Source organism: Rasamsonia byssochlamydoides (assembly GCF_041956645.1).
Source record: "Rasamsonia byssochlamydoides strain NRRL 3658 unplaced genomic scaffold VTN77scaffold_30, whole genome shotgun sequence".
Taxonomy (NCBI): Eukaryota; Fungi; Ascomycota; class Eurotiomycetes; order Eurotiales; family Trichocomaceae; genus Rasamsonia; species Rasamsonia byssochlamydoides.
Window position 1 is genome coordinate 1 of NW_027192413.1, and position 23,727 is coordinate 23,727.

The window sequence follows — 23,727 nt, forward strand, 5'->3', positions numbered from 1 at the left end:
CCCCCCTTTTTTTTTTTTCTGTTCTGATATGCCAACCAGTCAACGTATACTCGTCAGTGACCATACCATCGGTTGTCCGCGGGAGTATGCTATTATCAGAGATAATGCCACCATCAAATCAACAGAATTACAGAACCGAAAAACAGAGACGATAGAATAACCTGGAATGACGGTAGCTATGGACTTGTCTAATCTTTGTTCCTGTTCTTTTGTGTATTTCACCGATGACAGTGACCCCTGGTCATCAGCCAATATTTTATTTTATACATCCTATATTCCTCTTTTCTTCCCTCTGACTGGGCTGTCAGTGTTGTGGGAACCTTTCTCTGGATATGTTAGGGTCGCGAATCATTGTTTAGTCCATGACTATCTGGTCTGGTCATCTATTCTTTGTTTTATACAAAGAGACAAAAAGAAAATCCAGCAAGCTCATTTAACGTACCTTCTATTTATATACTCGATTATGTCATGGGATTTTGCTATTCTATGACATTGTATGGTTAACTCAGGGATGTGCGCTTTTTGTTATTTTTCTTCCAGAGACCAATTGTCTACCCTGGTATACTGCGTACTTGATATTCACTCGTAGCTGGAATGACCTTGCCTGTTTTGGGTTTGGTCTGTGAGTCTTCTGCTAGACACCTAGGTACCTAAGTAGGTACCTACCTACTCAATTCTTTTCCATATCACCCTGTCTTTTGCTTCTGACATTCTTTTCAGGTACCAATATAAGGACGTGTTATACCGACAGAGCATTTACCGACTGGTGCTGATGGACTTGACTTCTCACAGTTCCTCCAGGATTTCCTCACAGATCTCGATCTCGTTTGATATAGAGACGAGGCCCTCATTCACATCTCCTACTATAGAAGCTTGTATAACTTATATAAATGACACGGCCACCCTTGACATACAAGGCTATTGCATCCTGCAGCTTACATCATCCAGGACAAGCCTGTCAGTATCTTTGTTGAACGAAGATGGATAACCCTGCATTCTACGCACTGCAACAATGGACAATAGACAGTTCAAAGGAGATCACAAAGAGGAATTATCTGGCGGCGATGCCCGACAACAAAAGGCATCCAGCGCCAGACAATGACTTTCTACCGGGAACATGCCCTGTTATCTGAGGTATATCTGCCAAACTGATGAACGTCCCCGTCTTGTTTGTCTTAACTGGACAAACATGGCTGTGCACTCTTCAACAATGAAGAGGCATAGATCATTCTTAGGTACTTTGCAACCAGCGTCTCTCTTCTTCTTCTTCTTCTTCTTCTTCTTCTTCTTCTTCTTCTTCTTCTTTCATCTTTACAAGTTTCAGTTACTCTCTACCCATTTCCGTTATTTATAAGTACCCTTTCCATCAGCTTCGTGTCTTGTTTATTCACTATATAACACAGCGTTCAATTCAGCCTACATCTGACTGCAGATTCACTTCTTTTTATTGTGAGTGTTGTGTGCCCAGGTGTGTGTGCATACTTTGAGCAGAGCGTGTTACCAAAGTGAGATTGCGAGTATCAGCTTCTCAATCTTTACTCGCCATCATGATGAAATTTTGGGATGCTCTTGTCAGGCTGGTGTCTGGGCAAGGTCAGTTCACGCTCCCCCTTATAGAATTCTTTGACATCTGCTGACTATGAGACAGGCATTGCCAACAGAGTGCGTCCTGCATGCTAGAAGAAACGTGAAAAACCAGCACGTGCTGCTGAAGCTACAGCTGCCTCAGTCCCTGCAACTAGCAGAACGACGACTATTATAAACACGAGCGATCTGGATGGGAGGGCCTCAATCAGCATTCACCAGAGTACTCCATTCCAATTCCCTCCAGCGCTCGGCAGAATCAACACGTTCTGCCTCCTGCACGTCCAGCTCTCATCTGGCCCGACAACTTGAGACCGACGACGAGTCCTACCTTCAAAGGAGACAATTTTCGCCCTCCACCTGAGCAGTACCACCCGAAAAACACTCTTCCAGCAGACGCGAGCTGGGCATTATTTGGATCACCACCCCGTCCCAGGCAAAAAAAAAAAGGATTCTGACGAACAAATCCAGCAAAATATGGACTACAATCTTGTCAATACGCTGGTCAACGTTCCTAATTGGCCTCAGAACCACAAACACAAGGTCTACCGACGCTGCCACTGGCATGCGTCTCTCACGACGCAGGAACCCACTTTGGGCAAGATGGTCGGCTCGACGTATATCCGAAAAACCCCTTGTCCGACGAGACGATTAAGCCCGGTCTCCGACACGGCTTCCTCGTCGAGCGTCTTGGGGAGTATGTTTCGGTCTGCTGCGTCCTCGCGGACTACGACGGATATGGACAGCGTTGGGAATGAGGACTGGAACCGAGAAGTTGGCCAGGAGGGAGACGGGCGTGATAGTCATGATATTGATGACAATGAGGTAGCGGTCGAGTCATGTTCGCCCAGTTTGGGATTCGCCAAGATGAGTTTTACTGCCCATCGTAAGGGGCCAGTGAGACAGGGTCCTTCTTATCCTGGCTGTCCTTCTCCTCGTCGTCACGTCAGTCAGTCGCTGATCGACGCAGTGGCCGCGCAAACCGAGGGAGTTACTGCAGCATCTGAGTGGGATGATACCGAAGTAGCCGTCGAATCATGCTCTCTCAGCTTTAGCCATGCCTGGCGAAACCGTCTTGCCATGTGCACCGTGGTAGAACCTCCCTACACTTATGGCTTTGCCCATCGCGTCCGTGCTCATCATGGCGATTACGCCTCCCAAGTCGCGCTAGACGCGAGAGCAGCGGCGGAAGCTGAGCGCGACTACTGTGGCTTCAGCGACGACGACGATGACGACGACTTTTGGTTAATTGGACGTTCTGCCAATCGTCATCCTGATCACCAGCTCAGTGAATCCGACGAGTCGATGAAGGCGCCGCGATTCCTACCTATTTGCGATGGTGACTATGGCTGCGACGATCCTGAGTACATCGCTCGATATTATGCGGCTTTTGGCTACGAATACGAAGAATACGAAGAATACGAAGAATATGAAGAATATGAAGAAGAAGAATATGAAGAAGAAGAATATGAAGAAGAAGAAGAAGAAGAAGAAGAAGAAGACGATTTTGATGACGAGGTGGACGGGTTGGTCATTGAGGAGTATGCTCCTTGTCCTGGGTTCGACGGATATTATACTGGAGCTGAGCAGGAATCTCCTCATACTGACGGTCTTTATCACCCTTGTCCTTACACCCGTCAGGTTGACGAATCAGTCATCGAGTTATTAACAGCAGCAGCTGAGGATTACGAAGACTCCAGCGAAGACGGAGATGACGAGAACAGCAACATAGCACGCAACAACGTTGCCGTCAAAACATCGTATCTACCCAACGATGGGTTCGCAGAGGACCACCACCATAATAATCATGCCCGTTGTACGGAGTCTTGTCACTCTGAGTCTCGTCTGCATTATTATCATTCCGGCAATTGGCTCAATGGCTCGCCGATCAAGGCCATCGAGGCTGCTGCTGCGTATTGACAGACGAGCGGACTCTTGCAATGAGGACAAGACTGCCGAAATGGGACGATACGATTGTACTATAATCAATCATCTGGAATTTGTTCATACATACGACTTGACAGGCACATTTTTTCATCAGCATTGAAGGAGTCACTGGTCAATGCATCGAACGAAGTTTACGAGGTATCGGGATCGATGATGAAACGAAATGAAATGGATTGAACAGAACTGAATACGGCGCAAGAGTTAGATTAGAGGTCAGGTCGGGCTTTTTTGGTCGTTGTTGGATTGATTCCCTTCGCGTCTTATCCATACATAATACCCTTTTTGTCTGTCTGTCTGTTGCTATGCTGCTATTTGTTTCTCAGACTCTCAGTCTCGGTGTTGGGTGTTGTTGGGTTCTTTTCTTCTTGATCGCATGTGATGGGATAGATAGATAGATACCCGGACGTCCTTCTACCTACCTAGGTGTGTACAGCATTACTTCAGATGCAAGTTAACTGCACGTACTGTACAGTACATACGACAGAAGAATAATGAGAGTTCATTTTATTTAAGAGATAGAGAAGCAATAGAATAGCAATAGCCTCGACACCTCTCCTCTCTACGTACGTCACGTCGTATATCAGTAGTGTCCTATATTTTGCCCCATTTTTGGTTTTTTTTATTTTCATTTATTTATTGCTCGAGTCTTCTTCTTCTTCTTACCTTGCTCATGCTGCCCAACTCACCATTTCTTTCTCATCACATATTGTACTCCTTTCTTATAGAATTGATGGTATCAATTGCGCAGTAAGCAGTAAGTGAGAGTACTGTAGTATACTTACTCCCTGCTATAATGGTTACTGCCTGTTACTAGTGTAGGTAGTTAGTTACCGATACTGTCTGGACTCTGAACCAGTCTCGCCTGGTCTGGTCTTGTCTCGTCTGATCAGTCTGTATGCCTCCCTTGCGTCGATCGATCACGAGGGGCAGAAAAAAAAAGGGATATTTGAAACGAAGCTCGAAGCTGAAGAAGTCACAGGGCATGGTATCGTACGGCACATGATGTAGATCAGTAGTATTTTTTTTAATTTTATTCTATTTAATTTTGCGCTGTTTGCTGGTTCGATCGATCGATGCTCAATCAATCAATCAATCAATTAGCTACCTACCTAGGCACCTAGGTATGTATGTACATAATCTACATGTATAGTAGTACGTAGGAGGGTAGGAGGTAAGTAAGTAAGTAAGTAAGGACTGTGGCATAGATAGATAGAGAGAGAGAGAGTTATGTAGACCAAAACAGGAATCAGGAGATGAAGTCTAGACCGTCTGTCGTCCCAACTCAGTCCTTATGATGCTCGCGAATCCCTTCCTTCCTCGGTGGCAAGCAAAGTTCTCGAACAAATAGATTCTTATCGCGTGGCTTGCTGTATGTATGCAAATATATCACTCACTTAGTCACTCACACATTCCTTCGCTCACATGGCGTTACTATTTCTTGCCCCCTTGCTTACCTTTTCTTTTCTTTTCTTTTTTAAACAGGCACATGTTACTCTGTGCCTTTGTAAGGAAGGTTGTACTGTACTGCCTGCGTAACTTACATACACTGGACAGTGCAGTACGGAGTAGAAACGCAGTAACATTATTATTATTGTTGTTATTAATTATTAATTATGATGATTATCGCTATGGTAGTGACACCTACTTTTTTCTAGAAGGATTCTTGCTATACGGAGTATACTTCTACAAGGTTATTTCTATTCTTACATATTTTCTGCCTCGACTGGGCGTCTGATTTGACGGATTAGTTGGGATCGACAAAGCTAACCCTTAAGGACGCCCTATCCCAGTCACCCAGGATTTGCCTTCTGGTAAGGCTGTAACTACATACCCCAGCGGGGGCCATAATTTTTTTTCTCTCATGAGGATCTTCATACTCCGTAGTCCTTTGAGAGAACTCTGTACTCGTATGGAGTATGAAGAAATGGAAGTAGATAGTTCTTCATGGCTGACAACAATGTCGTCGTCATTGTCATCGTCAGCCCACAAAAGGAAAAAAAAAAGAAAAGAAAGAATCAAGCCCAACGGCAAAAATGACTCTGCAGAACTAGCCCCGTTTTCACCCGCAAAAAGGAACCGAACCCGAAGGCCGGATGGTGGCTTGATCGTTTGAATCCAATGATCCATCCTTGATGCCGATCATCCGGATCATCGTCATCATCATCATCAGATGGATTGTTGCAACTTGCCACTTGCCATGGGCTGCTTGAGAAACTCGTCTACTCCGACGGAGTACGGAGTATAGGAGACTCCGAGACAGATCGTTCGGGGTCAGCGCCTCGGCCATCCCGTCCTTAGGGCAGGCTGGCAGCGTGGGCTGAATTCGGCCCCGTCAGACTCCTGCCCCGCGAGATTTCCATGTCTGGCATGCCTGCCCCAGATTTGTCTATTCCTTTGATTTCATTAGTTAGCACTAATCGATCCACTTATTAGTTATTGTTGAGTACGGAGTACAAGGTACTATACTATATAAAGATTCAACGAGGTGGCAAGTTGTAACAGCTGAATGCTGAACGGACCGTGCCAGAAAGTAAATTTCTCGGTACTAAGATCAATGGGGAATTTGGGCATATGAATACTTACTTCGTCAGGTTAGGCATCAGTCGATTAATGACGATTACCGTTTGCTAAAATTTCTCCCCTCGCATTTCGTTTCTTCATATGTTTGATTCCATCGTCAAGGGGCCGCTGAAACCACTTTCACCTGATTAGTCTCGTCGTTTTGCATGCGTGGTGAGTGAATTTCTGCAGTAAGAGGGATTTTCTCTTCTTGGCTGGTCTCGAAGTGATTCCTAATCTGGCAAAATCATGGCGCTGCAACTGTGTACGTAGCATGCACAGTACTGCGGCCCAACAGCCCAACAGTGACATACATATGTGTTTTGCTGGTCTGTCTTGCTTCTCAATTTAATCTGGACTGCAGAAGAACGTTGCATCTCGCAAAAAGACACAATTGCCTCATTCACCCGAATGTGAACCTGCCAACTGGTAACCTGTCAACAAGGTAATAGTGTTTGATCGAAGCGATTTTCCAGATCCAGCTGGAAGGATAGATCCCTGCATGATCATGCCATGTCGAGTTGAGACTCAAATCAGAAATGCGTCTGCCTAGCTTGCATGATCGGCATTGAGTAGCTGACGAGTCCAATTAAATATAGCAGTGGCTAGTCCTGCTGGATATGGAATCTCAGATGCTCTAGAAGCCAGAACGAAACTTCTAGCGTGAAACGGAGCAACAGGGTGTCGGAATTCACCGATATCGTGGCCATTGACCGACTTATGACTGTCGTCTGCAGATGTGGAAATCAAAATTATTTGTCAGTAGGTACTCAATATAACAAATACGGAATAGCATCAGAAAATAGCCCCCAGTCTTCTCGTCGATTGGATAACGAAACAAAGAAGAAAAATCCGTCGCACCAGATGGCAGACCTGGACCCGTGCTTGCATAAAGGAGTCGTACTCTGTAGGCTGCTCTGTAATGATCGGCATTGCATATGCCCAACGCCACAATTCTCACAACAATTGCAAGTGAGCAACATTTGCCATCTTTGGCAGAAGATGGAAGCAAATAAAAAAAGACCAGCACAATACGACGTTATCCGGCATGCATGGCTGCCTTTTCCGTGCACAGAGTTCAAATGCTGATGTAGATGTCGGAATGCAGGTTTGCGGCCAGACTCATGCTGGCTTCGCCACTGCTGCAGCTGTGGCGCGTGCCATCTCATTCGAATCTAGGGGTGTTATGATTGTGCCATATGGACCTGCCGGCGAGATAGTCTAGAATCTTGACTTGATTTTTCGATCAGTGGGACGGGACGATCTGGGGTAGCGCAGACTGGAGCCCAGAATCAGATCAGAGTGATCAGGCTGGACCGTTGTCGAATGCCAATCCTCCGCTTTCCATTCCTCACTGTCGCACATAAGCTTTCTGTCGGCAAGCAAGGGGGAAAGAATCCCTCTACCCACTATTGGATGGAAAAGCGTTGAAGACCAATTTATTCTGAGAGATACCATTGCCACGCCAAGTTTATGCTTGGAATCTGCTGGACTTTCGAAATTTGCCGAGTTAAGGAGTAGCAGTTGAAGTTAGTTCCAGATCCGAACATGGTACAAGTACGATACGTACAGAGCCTGTATCGTATCGACAGGCTAGGGATTTATCGCAAGTCGGTTGAGGAATAACTTGGGAGGGTGCTTAATCTGCGACTTTCAAGTGGCTCGCGTCATCGTTTCATGCTTCAGTTTTCCATTTAGGTTGCTCTGTCGCCTTCCGTGGTAACTTGACTATCCATCCATTCGGATCTGACCGGGGAGATGTCCTCCGTAGTGTGGCTCGAGGAGGCGATCTGGAGCCGTGTATCCATCAAATTTCCTCCTTCTTTACCCCGTGGGTTCCCCAACCTATCCTGAAGGTTGAGGTTTACACTGTGAGGACGTTGTCGATGCCTTAGGTAATGGAGGTCGGCATGTAAGGCCGCGATCAGGGGACATGGTTAATTAGAAAACTTTGTGGGACCCAGTGGGTTGACTGTGTAACTGCCCAAACAGCCGCTGTCAACGACACACAATGACAGATTAGACAGAGCAGACAAACTGCTCAATGAACAATGGGAATAATGGGCATAGAGACAATGGTGACAATGATGCTGTTTTGTAAAAACGAGCTTATACCACCCAGGGCAAAGCAAAGTCATTGGCTGGGTCCCTGCTAGCGTCTCCATCTCTAATCGCTCCGCTCTGCGACGGCGCCGGCCACTGGGCGATTTACTCCGCATATATGTACTGTACTCCGTATGTACTCTGTACGGAGTACAAGCACCTACTCCGACGTAGGGAAATCCTGGTTAGAGGATTATCTGGAGGTCCGGTAGCGAGTCGCAACTAGGGATATGAACGTCTAGTGTAGGCTTCGGTGTCGGAGTAGAAGCCGCCAACCCTGGTTTCCTACTCTCAATCATCCTTGATCCATGCTCACAAGCGGGATCATCATCCCATCTCGGACATCCCTCCCTCAGCCTCGGTTTATTGCTCTGCGGGGAGGATGTCCGTAGCCGACTGTCATTCGTATCTGTACGACTTCTCAATCAAATAGCAGACCGCTCGACGGCAGCGGTGTAATTCGATGAGCAATATCTGATTCTTGTACTATGTACGAAGTGGTCCGTTTTATTTCTAGGTGGGGATCAGTTGGCGCTATCCGAGTCCGCGACAAAACGATTCCTGTTGATGCCGTCATTTGCAGTAGCCGACAGATCATCGGCCTGCCGAGCTGTGGGCAAGCAGGACCGATCACTGCGGCCAACAACTGTGTAACGTCACTGTGCCGACAACACCGTCCTCTCCCACTCTCGCATGCCGGGGCAGTCCGGGCAGCCTTTTTTGTTCATTCCCCCAAACCCCACAGTTAGACCACAACCATGGATCCGCTGCGCTCCCTATCATGCTGATAGGACTGTCTAATCTGGTGGGGTGTTGACTCTCCTTGTCCAGCTGCACAACAATATTTGCACGTTGATGAAGAAAAAGAGGAGATGGCGGCTGTTGCCTGCGTCTCATTTGGTCTCCGTGTTCGGATATTCCAGACGCTGCCAAGAGCTGATCACGCAGGCGACGACTTTCTCAAGACGGACGGCTGGCAACAGATTCGATGCCCAGTTGCGGTGATACTCTGGTCTTCGAGAAAATTTCTCCGTCTAAAAGAATTCTGTGCTGTGTTTGGCGGATTTGATTGCGACTGCGGGATTATCGGAGGGGATTTGTGTTGATCCTATTTTCCTAGCAAGCATCAGAGTTTGCGACCGCTGCGAAGATCTGCTCACTCGGGCCGACTCATCCTATGACCTGCGTCTGCCACTGGATGATCCATCAGGCAACTCGTGTGCTGGCTCAACTCCCGCGGGGAATCAGTTAGTGGCAGTGGAGCAGCGCGGGCCCTGCTGGGGAACAATGACGCTGTTTCCCGCCATCCGCAGCAACGACAAGCTCGCCCGATGACAATTAGATTGTCCGGTTAGGTTCATTCGGAGTGGAAGGCCAAGGCAAGAGCATCGGGGGCCAACCGGGTGCGGTGGACCGGAGAGCCTGAGGCCGCCCAGTCCCTGGCCAACCACCGTCCGGCGGATTGCTGTAATCGACATTACATAGATTACATCGTAAATACACCGTAACAGCCTGCAATCGACAGATGCGGGAGGAGGTGCGCTGCTCGCTTGTTTCGAACGCTCTCGTGCTGAGTCCAATGGGAGAGAAGGAGAAGAATTTTGCGTGCAAAGAAAAGGGAAAGGTTCAGGATGCGAAGGGGGCGTCAACTGGGAATTTCCCGCCTGCGCCCCTTGCGAAGGGCATCATCGGGGCAGTCTGGGACCTTGGATGGCTGTTGTGAGCTTTCCCTTTCGAGAAGGAGTCGATGTTTCCTCGCCCGCGGGGGCCCCGGCCTTCCCACGGGCGTCCCCGTGCTGGCTCGATGTAGTATGGTCGTTCTCCGGGCACTGTCCGCGTCGCATGCGGCATTGAATTGTATTTGAATGCGCGTCTGCCCACTGTTTGTGCCTTGCCTTGTCTTCCTCTCACCCTGTCTCTCTTAGGTCTCAGGTTTAGTCCAGAAAGTAAGCACCAAGACAGCCAACAAAGAAAGAATTCGGCTGTTACGGTGTGCTGCTCCTTCTAGGGTTGATCCTTCCTCTTTTGTCAACTGCGTCACTCTTGCTCCCTGACCGCACCCCGCCTCTGTCTTCTCTTCTGTCGCGTGTCTTCTCTTCACCCCCGCGTCACCCGCGTAGGCGATCCCCTCTTGCTTCACAGGGACTGCCTACTATGTGCTGTGCTGCATAAGCGATTTATCCAGATCGTCTTCACTTCTTTCCTTCTTCTTCTTCTGATCGAGCAGAAGACTTCACTAGCTCATTGCTTTCATCTCAAGTGGTGGTCTTGTTCTGCTTCTTTCCTTGCTTGGTCAAGATTGAGATTGATATCGATATCAATACGCAATGGCGTCTGCATCTGATACTGATGTGACCGCTGTGCCTGTCGTCAGCAATGAGAAACCTCGTGATTCTGAGGCCTCCTCGGCGACACAAGCCGACGTGACTGCTGTCCAGCCTGATGAAGCAGAGAAGGTCGTGGCTGATGGTAATCAGCGCCATCCTCATTGGACAGGTGACAGCACTACCACTACCGAGGTTGAACAGACCCCTGAGCAAGACAAGGTCGAACTCACAGAGGATGAATGTTACGATCAGCTGGGCTATTCCTTCCCAAGCTGGAAGAAATGGATGATCCTTACTGTCATCTTCCTGGTTCAGATCTCGATGAACTTCAATACCAGTCTTTACTCGAACGCTCTGGGTGGTATCTCCAAGGAATTCCATGTCTCTGAGCAGGCTGCCCGCTGTGGTGCTATGATCTTCCTGGTCCTTTACGCCTTTGGCTGTGAGCTGTGGGCTCCATGGAGCGAGGAACTCGGACGCAAGCCGATCTTGCAGGCTAGTTTATTCCTCGTGAACATCTGGCAGCTGCCCGTCGCTTTGGCACCAAACTTTGCCTCGATCATGGTCGGCCGTGCCTTGGGTGGTCTCTCATCTGCTGGTGGTTCGGTGACGCTCGGGATGATTGCAGATATGTGGGAGGCTGATAAACAGCAGTACGCTGTGGCCTTTGTCGTCTTCTCATCTGTTGGAGGCTCTGTCCTGGGACCTGTCGTGGGAGGCTTTTGCCAGCAGTACCTTGCATGGCGCTGGTGTATTTGGATCCAGCTCATCTTCGGCGGCTTCGTTCAACTTCTCCACTTGTTCCTCGTACCCGAAACCCGTTCCACCATCATGATAGACAACATTGCAAAGAAGTTGCGCAAGAGTGGAAAGAGACCGAATGTCTACGGTCCCAATGAGCTCGTCCCGTTCAAGGATCGCTTCTCCATGAAGGAGATCCTGCTCACGTGGATCCGTCCCTTCAAAATGTTCCTTACCGAACCCATCGTCCTTACGCTGTCTCTGCTGAGTGGTTTCAGCGATGCCCTGATCTTCATGTTTATTCAGTCATTCTCCCTCGTCTATGCCCAGTGGGGATTCTCTGATGTTGCTTTGGGTCTGGCCTTCATTCCCATCCTGGTCGGATACACCATTGCTTGGTTCTCTTTCTTCCCTGCGATCAAGCGAAACATCAAGGAGCGTCGGCTGAAGCCAGATGATGAAATGGCTCAATACGAGTCCCGTTTGTGGTGGCTTCTGTACACCGCGCCGTGTCTCCCCATCGGCCTCATCGGATTCGCTTGGACGAGCATGGGACCCCCACTTCACTGGATCGGAACGATGGTCTTCTCTGCCATTGTCGGAATCGCCAACTACTCCATCTACATGGCTACCATCGACTACATGATCTGCGCCTACGGTCCTTACTCAGCCTCGGCCACCGGTGGCAACGGATGGTCTCGAGATTTCCTGGCGGGTGTTCTCACCGTTCCGGCCACTCCATTCTTTACGAGTGAGTTCCTCCCTTGACTGCATTTGCAAGCTGAAATGAAAGCTGACTTGGCTGTTCATAGACATTGGCGGAAAGGATCATGTTGAATACGCCTCTACGATTCTGTGTAAGTTGCTCTGTTGTACATTGGTTCTTGCAGATCATTGTTGCTGATGCACACCGATTCAATAGTTTGCATCTCATTTATCCTAGTAGTGGCAGTCTATGTCATTTACTGGTACGGACCGACTCTTCGCAAGAGGTCACCGTTCGCCCAACAACTTTCCGAAGTGAGAGCAGAGATGGATGCTCATGGGAACCGCCTGGCACGGTTGCCTACTGGGTCACGAGCAAACTCATTTGCCCGATCCCAGCAGAACTTGCGTCTCCGCCAGGCTATGGGAAGTCGCCAGAACAGCTACGTTGCTTCACGTGGCAACTCCCGCGCCAATTCTCGTGCGAATTCACGCCGCAACTCTCACGTTGAGGTCTGAGGTTGCGCACAGTTGCTGTGACGAATTCAGGTCAGACGTTAAAACGCAGACCACTGCCAGTGGGCAATGCATTTGTCCCTCTTCCTCTCAGATGTGTAACATTTCTTTTCTTTGTTTTCCATGTCTGTCTCTCTTTTGTTTCAAGCAAGTGTTGAGAAGACATGCATGTTCTCTTATTGGCAGAGGATCGGAGGAAAAATTGCTACGAAATATTCTAATCGAGAAAGGATCTCCTGTTCATGCTGATACCCTTATTATGTGTCTTGTTTGCCCACGCTGCTGTAATGACCTACCAGACTGAATTGATCTGATCTCAAGAATGTGGGGCCAGATAAAGTCTCTTATCTCTGAAGACTTTGATCCACAGGGGCTGTTTTCTGAATCACAAGAGCAATGACCTGGCTGGCATTATTTTCTATCGTGGGCAATAGACCTGGCGTGTTTCTTTTCCTCTTTGTTTTCACAAAATCTGTAGAGGCTGGACTGGCGTTCTACTAGGGTGATGATAGAATGAAATCATTCGTCATCATCATCATCATCATTCTTTTTAATCCACTTTTAGGAAGCAGTCTCATCATGAACATGTAGGATGTATGCTTTCCCCGCCGTACTATTTGGCCTTTCCCCGTAATCTCATGTGCCATGTTTGTTTGGTTTGGTTTGTTTTCAGTATACATACTTCCCATCTGAAGCATATTTGGCAGGTTGTTGCGCATAGCGGAACCTACCGGATTAGGCAATTTTCTGAACACACCCGAACCTACCAAAGAATGGAAAGCATCCCGCCCTTAGTATAGTTGTAACTTTAGTAACATTTGTATCTGCACCGTGACAGTCACATTTTTTGCCTAGATTAGGTAGTAGTAGTAATTTCGCCACTAACTAGGGGTTTTCTCTGTGGTTACATTACAGCCTTGCAGGTATAGGCATAGAATAGAAAATAGAGAAAGGTTTTTTTTTACCTGCCTAACTAACCCTGGAAGGTCAGGTATCTATTCAGGTACTGTAGTTTCTCAAGGCTCAAGGGAGTAGGTAGTTGCTACTGTAATGTACTGACTGGGATATGTGTAAGAGAAGGAGAAAAGGGACAGAGGGAGATAGGTAGGTAGTCTCGTAAGATGTTTCCCTTCCTTTTTTTTATTTTTTCCTGTTATCTTGTTTTCTTTTCTCTTCCTTGTCCTCCAGAGCAAAAAGAAAAGGGATTCTAGAATCTAACTCTCTCTTTTTTTGTCTTCTCTGTTTAGCTGGTGAAGCGACCAACCTTACAGTGACAGTGACTTACATTACATACCTAATGTATGTAGGTAGGTGGGATGTATGTAGGTAGGTGGGATGTATGTATGTAGGTACAATAGTGACTTGTTCATTGCATTGCATTGCATTTCATTGCATTCGCAGTCCATTATGTTGAATGTGGAATTCTACTCTACCAGTCTACCTAGACCATCGCCATAAAAATAATAATAATAAAGGAGGAGGATAGGTTAAGCTATGAAACAAAACAACAACCCACACACATACACACATCCATCATTCATAGGAAAATAGTTGAAATCTAGGCTGGTTGAAGCGAGTTTTGTAAAGACTCCTGCACTACTCTCGATATTCTCCATTTGCAAACATGACGACAAAGATAGCGAGGATTTTTGTCGCCCCAAAAACAAAGGGTGTGGGGGAGGGGAAAAAAAAAAGGGTCAACATATGTTGTCATTGATTACCTAAATTGAAATTGCCTATTGAATCGCTACTCCTTTGGTCGGTAGAATTTGCTCTCGATCCACGGCATCCCGACGACGGTTGCCTTGCGCAATTTGTTACGCACGAGCACACCCACCTCGGTTCCCTTCTTGTGGAAACCTTGCTTGATGTACCCCATGGCGATGTTGGTGCCGCCCAGGGACGGGCTGGGGAGTCCCGACGTGATGACGCCGATCTGGGTTTTGCCGTCCTTAGGGTCCACGACGATCGCACCCTCGCGGGCGGGGGCGCCCTTTTCGATCGTGAAGCCGACGCGGCGTTGGGACAGCGTCTTGCCGGGTGATGCCAGCTGGGGCAGGATGATGGAGGCTCCGTTGAAATTGGACGATGGCGAGGAAGTGTCGCGACGGTCCTTGCCGACAACCCAGCCCAGAGACGCCGTCGGCGGAGTTTGCGCCGTTGTGATGTCCTGACCATAAAGACACATTCCGGCCTCGAGGCGCAGAGAATCTCGCGCTGCCAGGCCTGCGAGGCGCACCTCGTCGGGCCGAGACAGGAGAAGTTCGGCGACTTGACGTGGAAGGGACGGTGCGCCCTCAGTGGGCACCGAGATCTCAAATCCATCTTCGCCCGTATATCCCGTCCGCGAGATGAAGAGCCGGTGCGGCGTCTTGGAGCCATCAGCAAGCCGGAGGTACAGCGAACGCGATTGTCCGAAATACAGGGTACTCAGGTCCGTATCTGCCGGATTCTCGCCCTCCGTATAAATGAAGGACTGAAGGACTGGCGCCGCCAACGGTCCCTGCAGAGCCAGCAGGGCACGATCACTGAGAATCTCCCATTTGATACTATCCGCGCCGTTCTTCTCCCGGAAAGCGTCAATCTCTGCCGTCAAGAAGGCCAGGTCTTCATCCCGCCGGCCGGCATTGGTCACGAAGTAGAATGTATCGGGGCCCAAACGCGTGATGACCGTGTCGTCGACAATCCCACCCGTTCCTTCCTCGAGCAATGTCGACAATGTCGACTGGTTGTTAGGCAGTTTATCGAGGGAAGATGGAGTGACCTTCATCAAGAGCGGGAGTGCACCGGGGCCGCTCAGACGGTGCTGAACCCTGGTGATTTTTATGTCAACACAGACCAGACTGATGATGATTGAATTGTGTGCGGAAGGATGAAACCTACATGTGGCTGACATCGAACAAGCTTGCCTTTTCCCTCGTCCACTTGTGGCTGTCCACGTGCGAGAGGTCCTGATACTGCAACGGCATCGCAAAGCCCGCGAAGGGCACCATCTTTGCCCCGCGGTCCACATGAAGGTCGTACAATTGCGTTCGTTTCAACGTAGTCGGATCAACGGGCGAGGTTGATGCATATCTGACCCCCGCTGGGTGAATGGGCGACTTGCTGGCGCCAGCGGAGATTACAGGACGACATGCGGAGGAGCGGACGCCGCTGCTGCTGGCGGATTGCAGCAGAACACTGCTCCGCGATAAACGAGAGCCATTGGCGGCTGTGGACGAGAATTGCCGCAGATACGACAGCGATCTCGCTCCGCGGCAGACAGATCTCATTGCTCCAGTCATGGTTTCTCGTTCAAACAGATTTTGAACTGTTGACAAAGAAAGAAGAGAATGGTCGGGGAAGGAGATCAGCTGCGGAGGCGGGCAACTGGGTCGACGCAGCTACGATAACGGAAAAGTCACGTGGAGATAAGGGTTTTCCGAGGAGCGGAAGTTCCAACGAGCTGCCTAGCTGCAGATAGCTTACTTTGCACACTAGCAACGTTACTTGACAGCACAAAGAGAAATCGTCAGCAAAATTTGCCTGTTATTTCTGGAGCTCAGGATCGCCTGCTACGGCAGAGTATAAGCTCAGTTCTTCCCGCTGCATCAGGGGACATGTAGTTTTTTTTTTTTTTGAAAACGTCCAAGCAAAGATATACAAGAATACTAGTGCTACTCCCTCTTTTGCTCTTATAGGGTCTTGACAACGGTAAATGAGGAACGGATTACACGAAGATCATGGCGAATTATGGGACCTCGTTACAGTCCGTTGTTGGCGCAGGAGAAGGGCTTTCCCACAGTGCCAGCCTGATAACTCTGGATAACGGTCTCGATCGAGGCCTGTCGATAGGTTAGTATGGTCAATTGTCGGCCATGGATTCAAGCACAAGGGATACTCACATATGTGCCAGGTCCCAGGAAGTAAAGCCCGATGAGGATGAGCGAGGCATTCACAATGAATCCAATCCAGCCTCGGATACCCCGGTTCTTGTAGAACCCCGGGCCGTAATCCTCATGACGCATCCGCATGTAGGCCACGCCCCAAAATATGAATCCAAAGAACGAGTCGAAGAGGGAGCTCATGATCGAGAGCAGATCCGAGAAGAAAGGAATGACTTCGGCGATGATGAAGGCCAAGATCCAGAGGGCAGCCAGGATGCCCGCCCACGAGGCCCATCCGACCAGGGTATGACTGCTCTTGTGGCGTGTGCCCTCGAACAGACGGAAGAAAATAAACCGGGCCGAGACGGAGGCATACAACACGCCCAGGAAGATCAGGGTTGGGATCATGAACGAGAAGGCTACCTTCTTGTAAACCTCATTGCCAAGCGAGCCAAACGCTGGCGCCGTCATGTACTGGTTGCCAGTGTAGGCGTAGATGATGGACCCGACCAGGCTGAACAGTATCACCTCGGCAATGGTCACCGCCGTGACCGACTTCCAGAACTCCTCAGGTTCTTTCATTTCCGCAATGAAGCTGGGTAGGGTGATCTGGCCGATGAAGGTGTAGCTGATATTCATGAAGGCGCTCATGGCCGAGACAAAGGTGGTGCCGGCGGCAGGAATCGCCAACACTGTCGGCTCTCCTCCCATCTTGGTGCCGTCAGCTGTGACATGGTTTGGGTCCGGGTTGTAGCCGGCTGGGTGCGGCTCGATGGCGGAGAATATGGTGGCGAGTAACACTGACACGAAGGTAAAGAAGGCTGAGAAGGTGGCCAGCCGGGAGAGCTCACTGAAAGTCCGTGGGAGCGAGACAAAAAAGGAAATCACGGCAGTCACGACAGAGAAGACGATGGTGCATGTTGGGTGACCGGTCATGGTGTTGAGATATTCCGCACCGACCAAGCAATGCAGTGCCTAGACAGCATTATCAGATTCTGTTCGTGTTTTCATTTTTCTTCTTTTCCTTGGATTCGTCGAAAGAGGTACCTGAATGAAAGTGTTGTTCAACAAAAACATAATCGCAGTTATATACCACACGATCTTGGAATCCCAGAACAAGTACTGGCCGATATCACACACGTCGCGAACTTCCGGGTGGCGCAGACAGAATTTCCTGGGTGGGGTTCAGTGCCATCCCTGCGCGAAGAGGGATAGAGGATATATGCATACCAGATAACCAGCGACGTATAAAGCACGACACCAGCAATGAACACCGTCAGGATGAGACCAGGCACCAGGCCAAGGACGGAGTATGACCAGGGAAACGACATCATGGCGAGGCAGATGTACTCTGAGAAGAGCAGGGCAGCAGTCTACATCACGTTGCGTCAGAATAAGAGATCCAATTCGAACATACACGCAGGGACGATTTGACAGAAACGAACCTTTTGCCAGCTACATGTCCTGTACTTGATGGCATTCTCCGCCTCCAATTCGAGCTGCTTGCCAACGCTGGCGCGATCATCTGCGTCAAGACCCGCATGGACAGGCGCAATCCGGCTGTCCCTGCGGGGTTGACTTTCAATGTCATATTCCTGCTTGAGCTTGGTCTCTTGTTCTTGAGTCAAGATCGATTCTTCAGCCGCATCATTGGCAGGCGAATGGGAATTCAACGCCATTTCAGAAAACGAACGCGCTCTTTTTGCAAGAGTCGAGAAGAGACGGAGGAGAGGGATCGGACGCTGGTGACCTTCGAATGCATGTACTGTCGTTTCTGGATAATCTACTCTCGTATGAACCTGCTGAACGACTTCTGGCCGAACGATGTACGACCGCGAGGAACTGAAACCTCTATATAGCGGCGGAAAAAGGGGGGGGGGGGGAAATACCACGAGGTCTCAGCACGAGGTTGTAAAATCTTTAAGATTCTGTCTGAGCTGTGGGTAATTTAGACCTGCGCTGATCCCAATTGCGATACGAGAGGCCCAATCAGAAACAGTAGCAGGACGACTTTTCGTCTAGGTGCAGCGAAGAGCTGAAGAAAGCTGTCGCCAGTCTAGTACTTAACAATAATAGCTACAGGATTCGTCCTCAGAAAAATTACGAAGGCACATAAAAACAAGGTTGAGCTAGCCTGATAATCGATCTACGAGCAGCTGTCAAGGAGGCTGCAGAGCACGCTGTATGGGACATGGATGACGTGATTGCGGCCTAAAAAGTCGTTATGCAGCGATTGATCCAACGCGATGCAGCAGCTTGGGTTACGTTGTACGGAGTGCTTTCGTCGAGACCCACGGATCCGGGGGCAGCACGAGCCGTGGGTGGGGATTGCTATCTTGAAGCTTTCTGTTCTGGAACTTCAAGCTCAGTTGCTCAGTTCACCATTGGAGTCCGACAGAGTAGAGTCTTTCCTCGAAAAATAATCCGACTTAAATTCGGGTATGAATTCCTCAGTAGATACGCAATTAATGACTGTGTTCCCCCGAATGGGCCCGCAGTTACTTCCCGACCGTGGCCGCTGATCCATCCCGTATGCTTCTGCCGTCTCGTTCCCATAGAGGAAGGTGCGAACTCAACTCTCTTGCCCTTGACAGTCAATCAGTGCGGTAGGACAACTCTCTCCGAATTGACAGGCAAATACTATATGATATTGATGATTCTCGGCATCGTCTGTCGGACCGCCGTACCTCGTTACTCAAGACTCGATTCGAATGCCGGATTTCAAGGGCCGCTCCCGGCATCGCCGATGTCTGTCTGCCGCGCGGAGCAGTGCGCCATGGGCAAACCCTGGCGGCTAAGGCGGGCAACAGCACCGCCTGACAGGTTACGACTTACGACCGCCCCGCGGGGCTTGCGCTGTACTCTGTACCTTAACCTCCCTAAGTAGGTAGGTACCTAGCAGTCCCTGATTTTGATCCAGTCTCCCAATCTGCATCAGAGGTGGTAAACCGAGTCATCGCACTCATACTGTAGATATATACGGAATCATGATGATGTGCATTTCTTAATACCAGGTTGATCAGTATCTCATGGAATGAATCTGGAGATGTCTCTTTCCACGTGCAGCAAGTAAGGGGTGCTCTCGGCTCTGGGACTGTCAGGAATTCGACTTGCAGTTGCAGGCTTGCATGTCACGCCATGGCCAGCCGCACCTTGGCACTTGCTAGGTCCCTTGGGCCTTGGCAAGATCGCGTTGAGATCGCTCTTTCCCTGAAAGCGGACAAGTCAACCGCACCTGCACCATGACATCATGGCCAAGGCCCAAATCAGGAAGGCGCAACCCTAGGTAGGCATGCAGAAAATTGTCACCTACCTAGCAGACTAGGACTATACATACCGAAAAAAAAATAACCAACGCCAATGCCGCCATAACAGGAGTCTGTATTGTGTGCACTTGTTTTCAAGTCACGTGTACTCCATATTTTGTTAGTAAGCTGTTTTATACACCTGCAGTTTCCTAATTGCCGTTTGCGGATATTGATTTACCTGTGTACAGACTCTACGGAGTAAATGACTTCGAGTAGATAGTGTCAATTTACTACTGATTCCACAGAATAATCATTCATCAGCTGGCTTGACACAATTCAAACGTATTGTGGAATTGCGTTGAAACACCAAGTATTGACAGGTATATACAAAGTACACTACTCCGTACAGCATTAAATAATCTGCAGCACTGACTCTCACATCCCATCATCTTCATTGGCCAGCAGCGCGGCATAGTCGTCGACAGAGGCAAAGGTAGGCAGGTGTTTGAGCTTGCGCCGTTTCTTGCGGCCGCCTTTGTCTTCCTTCTCCGCTGTCTGCACGTCGAGGTCCGATGGCAGCTCCTCGTCACTGTCCCGGAATGCTTCATCGTCCGAAACGTCCATATCGAAGGCGTCACCGTCTTCGTCTTCATCAGAAGACTGTCCTTTCGCCTTCTCGGTTGCGCCGGTATCACTGTCCTCCTCTCCTTCTTCTCCCTCCTCCGATTTTTCGTCGGACTCTTCATTGAAGATGACGTCGCCATCTTCTTGCTCTCCATCTTCACCATCTTCGTCAGAGAATGCAGATTCCAGATCGTCCATATCAAGGTCATCATCATTGTCTTCGTCTGCTTCCAATTCGGGTCTCGACTCGACCAACGCCTTCCAGATCTCCGACTCGTTGTCGCTCTCGCCGGCTTCCTCGTCACGGGCAACAGGATCTTTCGCAGCCTTCTTTTCCTTCTTCGACTTCTTGTCCTTGCCCAGCCGGTTGAAGTATTCGTGAAAGAAGACATCCTCTGCTGCCACCTCTTCGGCACGCTTCCGCCAGAAGGCTTCGGAATTGACTGGCTCCTGAGTGCGGCCTTTCCCAGACATGCTACCGGACGCGACAAGCAGATTCTGGTTCTCCGCGCCAGCAAGAGGCTGCATGAGCGACGAACCGCGCAATGGCGCAGATGCCTTGGGATTGCGGTAGACGAAACGATCCAAGAAATGGGTCAGCGTATGCAGGGTCAGGTCGGGCTTTCCGGACAGAGGTTCATGGGAAAGGATATGAGATGCAGAAACGGAGACAGATGGGTGGAAGTGCGTAAGATAAGGAATCTGAACTGTGTCAGCAATGTTCTAATTGTGCACGTCGAGCTGCGGAGAAAATTTGAGACTTACAAGCTCCCAGAGACAGCTCTTGTCAGCATTGCTGTGCTGGGGATCCCTTTTACGAGGATCATAGCGGTTGGATTGCTTTCCTGACTGAGTTTCTTCGGCAGTTTTCGTCGCTTCAACTTGCTGCTGCCCATCTTCCTCGTCAGGAACATCCCTAAACACCTCTTCCTCGTCGCTCTCATCTTCCTCGGGCTGGTCCACAAGCGACTGGAGAGCAGGAAACGTCTTCTCAAGCTCTCGGATCAGGAAAAATACGCCACAGATGAAAGATGGCTGATGTAATCCCAGAACCTGGACAATCCGCTTTACAAACGCCTTCACCCGTTTGACATTCATGTCATTCTTCAATGACTTATACAACAGGTTGAGATAAAGAGCCTGCTTTGAAGAAGTGGCCACTCGTGGATCAAGGAGCGATTCGTACAGCGTCCTGTAAAACCGGTCGGCCGAAACCTGATGTGCCGCTGTGAGTTGTTGGATGAGCATGAGAGCTTGAATGCTCGTGTTGAAGTTTGACGAGTGGGTGATGCGAAACAGGGTGTCGATATGCTTGGTGAGACTAGAGGAAGATCAGTTAGCTAAGACAGATGGAAACATGGAAATGATGAGACACGTACCGCTCGGTGTCAGAGCTGGTAAAGGGGTAAGCCCGATTGACACCGGTCAAGACAGCCGAGATCAGCTTTTCTCGGAGTTGATCGTCCTGATCTCCAGCCTTCGTCTTGGCAGCTTTGGCGTCCTTCTTCTTTTTGCCTTTGCCAAACTTTGGATGCTTTTTTGAATTTCGCTCGGCATTCTCGCTCTTAGCCGGCTTCAGGAGAGTGACAAAGAGCGAAAAGTAGATGTCGAGTAACTGAACTGCAACCTTTTCTTCTTTACTGCTGAGGATGGTCTGGTTAAGCGTGATGACAGCATAGTATTTCGCATGCAGAGTCTGACCGGGTCGGAAAATAAATTCCTCCACGGCTGTGATGATGGTCGACTTCATCAAGGGATGTGCTTGCTCTAGCTGAAGCAGGAGATAAGAAGCTCGTGACGCAATCTTTCTGCCACGGTCACCGAGCTTGTTGACGAGGAGACGCAGTAGATTAGCCTCTTGCTCGGGCTTCTCCTTCAGGAGCTCGTAGACGTAGGTCACGGCCCGAGATCGCGAAAATTCGATCTCATCATTACACCACGTTTCCAGGACCTTCAAAACCTCAAAGTACTGTTCTTTAAGGTAGTCCTCAAAGGCCCACACAATGAGATGACAAGGCTGAAGCTCTCCAGGTAGAGGATCTCTCTCAGTCCATTTGCTCCCAACGCTCTGAAACGCAGCCACGAGCGAGGGTTGGTTCGCAAACGTCTTTAATTTACGGTCACTCGGAAGCAAAGTGCCCTGGGAAAACATATCCTTAAGAGACCTGAGAACTTCAACAGCCTGAGCACGGCTTCGCTTCTTGGACAAGCCAATTAGATTCTCCAAAGCCTTGATGTTGTGTATTGGAGACTCTTGAACTGCCAGGGTGAGCGCAGAGATCTTGTCGTTGAGCGTTCCAGACGTCATAATGGTTGAGTAGAACTTGTGGGATGACGAGGACGACGTTTGCTGGATTTGGTTATACATTTGGTTCTCCTTTTCCAAGAAGGACATCGCGAGCTGACGTATTCTCTCCAAAAGATATGTGGGAAGCCCAGTAGTAACCTTAGGGGTGGAGATAGTAGGAAGAGGCGTGTTAAACCAGTCAGATCTGGGTGGAATTGTCTGGGATGGAATGTTAGTCAGGTTCGTCAAAATCATCCAGCACAGGGAAACCGACCAACTTCGAATACTCCTTTGGCATAGGCTCCCCTTGCTTTTGACCCACGTCCTTCTCTTTCTTTGCAGAAGACTCTTGTTTAGACGTATCCTTATCCTTATCCTTATCCTTATTCTTATTCTTATTCTTATCCTTGGTGGCCTTCTTGGAAGGAGGTGGTGGAGGCGTCTTTTTGGCAGTCGAGACGCTGTCTTCAACCTCAACACCCCCATTGTCATCTTCATCCTCGCTATCGTCGTCGTCCTCCTCTTTCTCTAGCTCTTCTTCACCGATATCACCCAGCTTGATTTGTCCTGCACCCTTTAGAAGCTTTCTGAGCTCCTTTCGTAACGAATCTTCGTCCGGTTGGCCCTTGACTCCTTTCGTGCCATTGGCAGAATTTTCCACCTCGGATCCAGAATCAACATCAGCAAGGAGATCAAAATCCTCCTTGCTCCCACCTAGCGCTAGAATCTCTCGTCTGAGAACGTCATCCTTGCTATCACCCTGGGGCTTCGAATTCGAAGGCTTATTATTTTTTCCGTCTTTCTCTTCCCTCGCGATGACATCGCCATTGCGGTTGCGCTTTTTGCCCTGATTCGCTTTCTGTTCCCCTTCAGGTTTCTGCGCAGAGTCCTTTGACTTCTCCTTTGACTTCTTCTTCGCGCTGGATGCAGAATCGTTCTGTTTCTTCTGGGAGTCCTTGCTTGCGCCGCTACCGCTCTGCAATTTCTGCTCGATTTTTTGGGTCAGGCTCGCCAGTGCGCTTTCGTCCAGAGAGGGCAGAGTCTCGCCGGAGACCGATGCAGGATCATTGCCTGCAGTGGCTCCATTTCCACTGGCAGACTCAGCACCAGCAGAGCGCTTCCCCTTGTTTTTCGCCATTACTGAAGCTGTCTGGTGGAGAGAAGAGAGCCGTGGGCTATTTTTTTCTGCCGGCTGAAACCCCAAAATTATGGTGAGGCCG

At 49.3% G+C, this 23,727-nt stretch overlaps 6 protein-coding genes across 6 annotated transcripts; 3 read left to right on the top strand and 3 right to left on the bottom strand.

Annotated features, from left to right (window-relative positions):
- Window positions 1–2,061: 2,061 nt before the first annotated feature.
- Window positions 2,062–3,504, top strand: VTN77DRAFT_4375 (uncharacterized protein; the record flags this gene model as incomplete). Its single annotated transcript, XM_069420427.1, has 1 exon — window positions 2,062–3,504. One exon carries the CDS (start codon window positions 2,062–2,064, stop codon window positions 3,502–3,504), a length of 1,443 nt encoding a protein of 480 aa, XP_069277768.1.
- A 7,016-nt stretch (window positions 3,505–10,520) lies between these two features.
- On the top strand, window positions 10,521–12,485 carry VTN77DRAFT_4376 (uncharacterized protein; the record flags this gene model as incomplete). Its single annotated transcript, XM_069420428.1, has 3 exons — window positions 10,521–12,012; window positions 12,074–12,118; window positions 12,184–12,485. 3 exons carry the CDS (start codon window positions 10,521–10,523, stop codon window positions 12,483–12,485), a joined length of 1,839 nt encoding a protein of 612 aa, XP_069277769.1.
- Window positions 12,486–14,229: 1,744 nt separating this feature from the next.
- VTN77DRAFT_4377 (uncharacterized protein) lies at window positions 14,230–15,766 on the bottom strand (the record flags this gene model as incomplete). Its single annotated transcript, XM_069420429.1, has 2 exons — window positions 14,230–15,295; window positions 15,366–15,766. The coding sequence occupies 2 exons, from the start codon at window positions 15,764–15,766 to the stop codon at window positions 14,230–14,232; spliced, it is 1,467 nt and encodes a 488-aa protein (XP_069277770.1).
- A 459-nt stretch (window positions 15,767–16,225) lies between these two features.
- Window positions 16,226–18,027, bottom strand: VTN77DRAFT_4378 (uncharacterized protein; the record flags this gene model as incomplete). The annotated part of the gene is made up of 5 exons (XM_069420430.1): window positions 16,226–16,306; window positions 16,367–17,323; window positions 17,396–17,522; window positions 17,579–17,721; window positions 17,794–18,027. 5 exons carry the CDS (start codon window positions 18,025–18,027, stop codon window positions 16,226–16,228), a joined length of 1,542 nt encoding a protein of 513 aa, XP_069277771.1.
- A 545-nt stretch (window positions 18,028–18,572) lies between these two features.
- Window positions 18,573–19,235, top strand: VTN77DRAFT_4379 (uncharacterized protein; the record flags this gene model as incomplete). The annotated part of the gene is made up of 1 exon (XM_069420431.1): window positions 18,573–19,235. One exon carries the CDS (start codon window positions 18,573–18,575, stop codon window positions 19,233–19,235), a length of 663 nt encoding a protein of 220 aa, XP_069277772.1.
- Window positions 19,236–20,031: 796 nt separating this feature from the next.
- Window positions 20,032–23,645, bottom strand: VTN77DRAFT_4380 (uncharacterized protein; the record flags this gene model as incomplete). The annotated part of the gene is made up of 4 exons (XM_069420433.1): window positions 20,032–20,922; window positions 20,986–21,541; window positions 21,600–22,726; window positions 22,782–23,645. The coding sequence occupies 4 exons, from the start codon at window positions 23,643–23,645 to the stop codon at window positions 20,032–20,034; spliced, it is 3,438 nt and encodes a 1,145-aa protein (XP_069277773.1).
- Window positions 23,646–23,727: the final 82 nt, after the last annotated feature.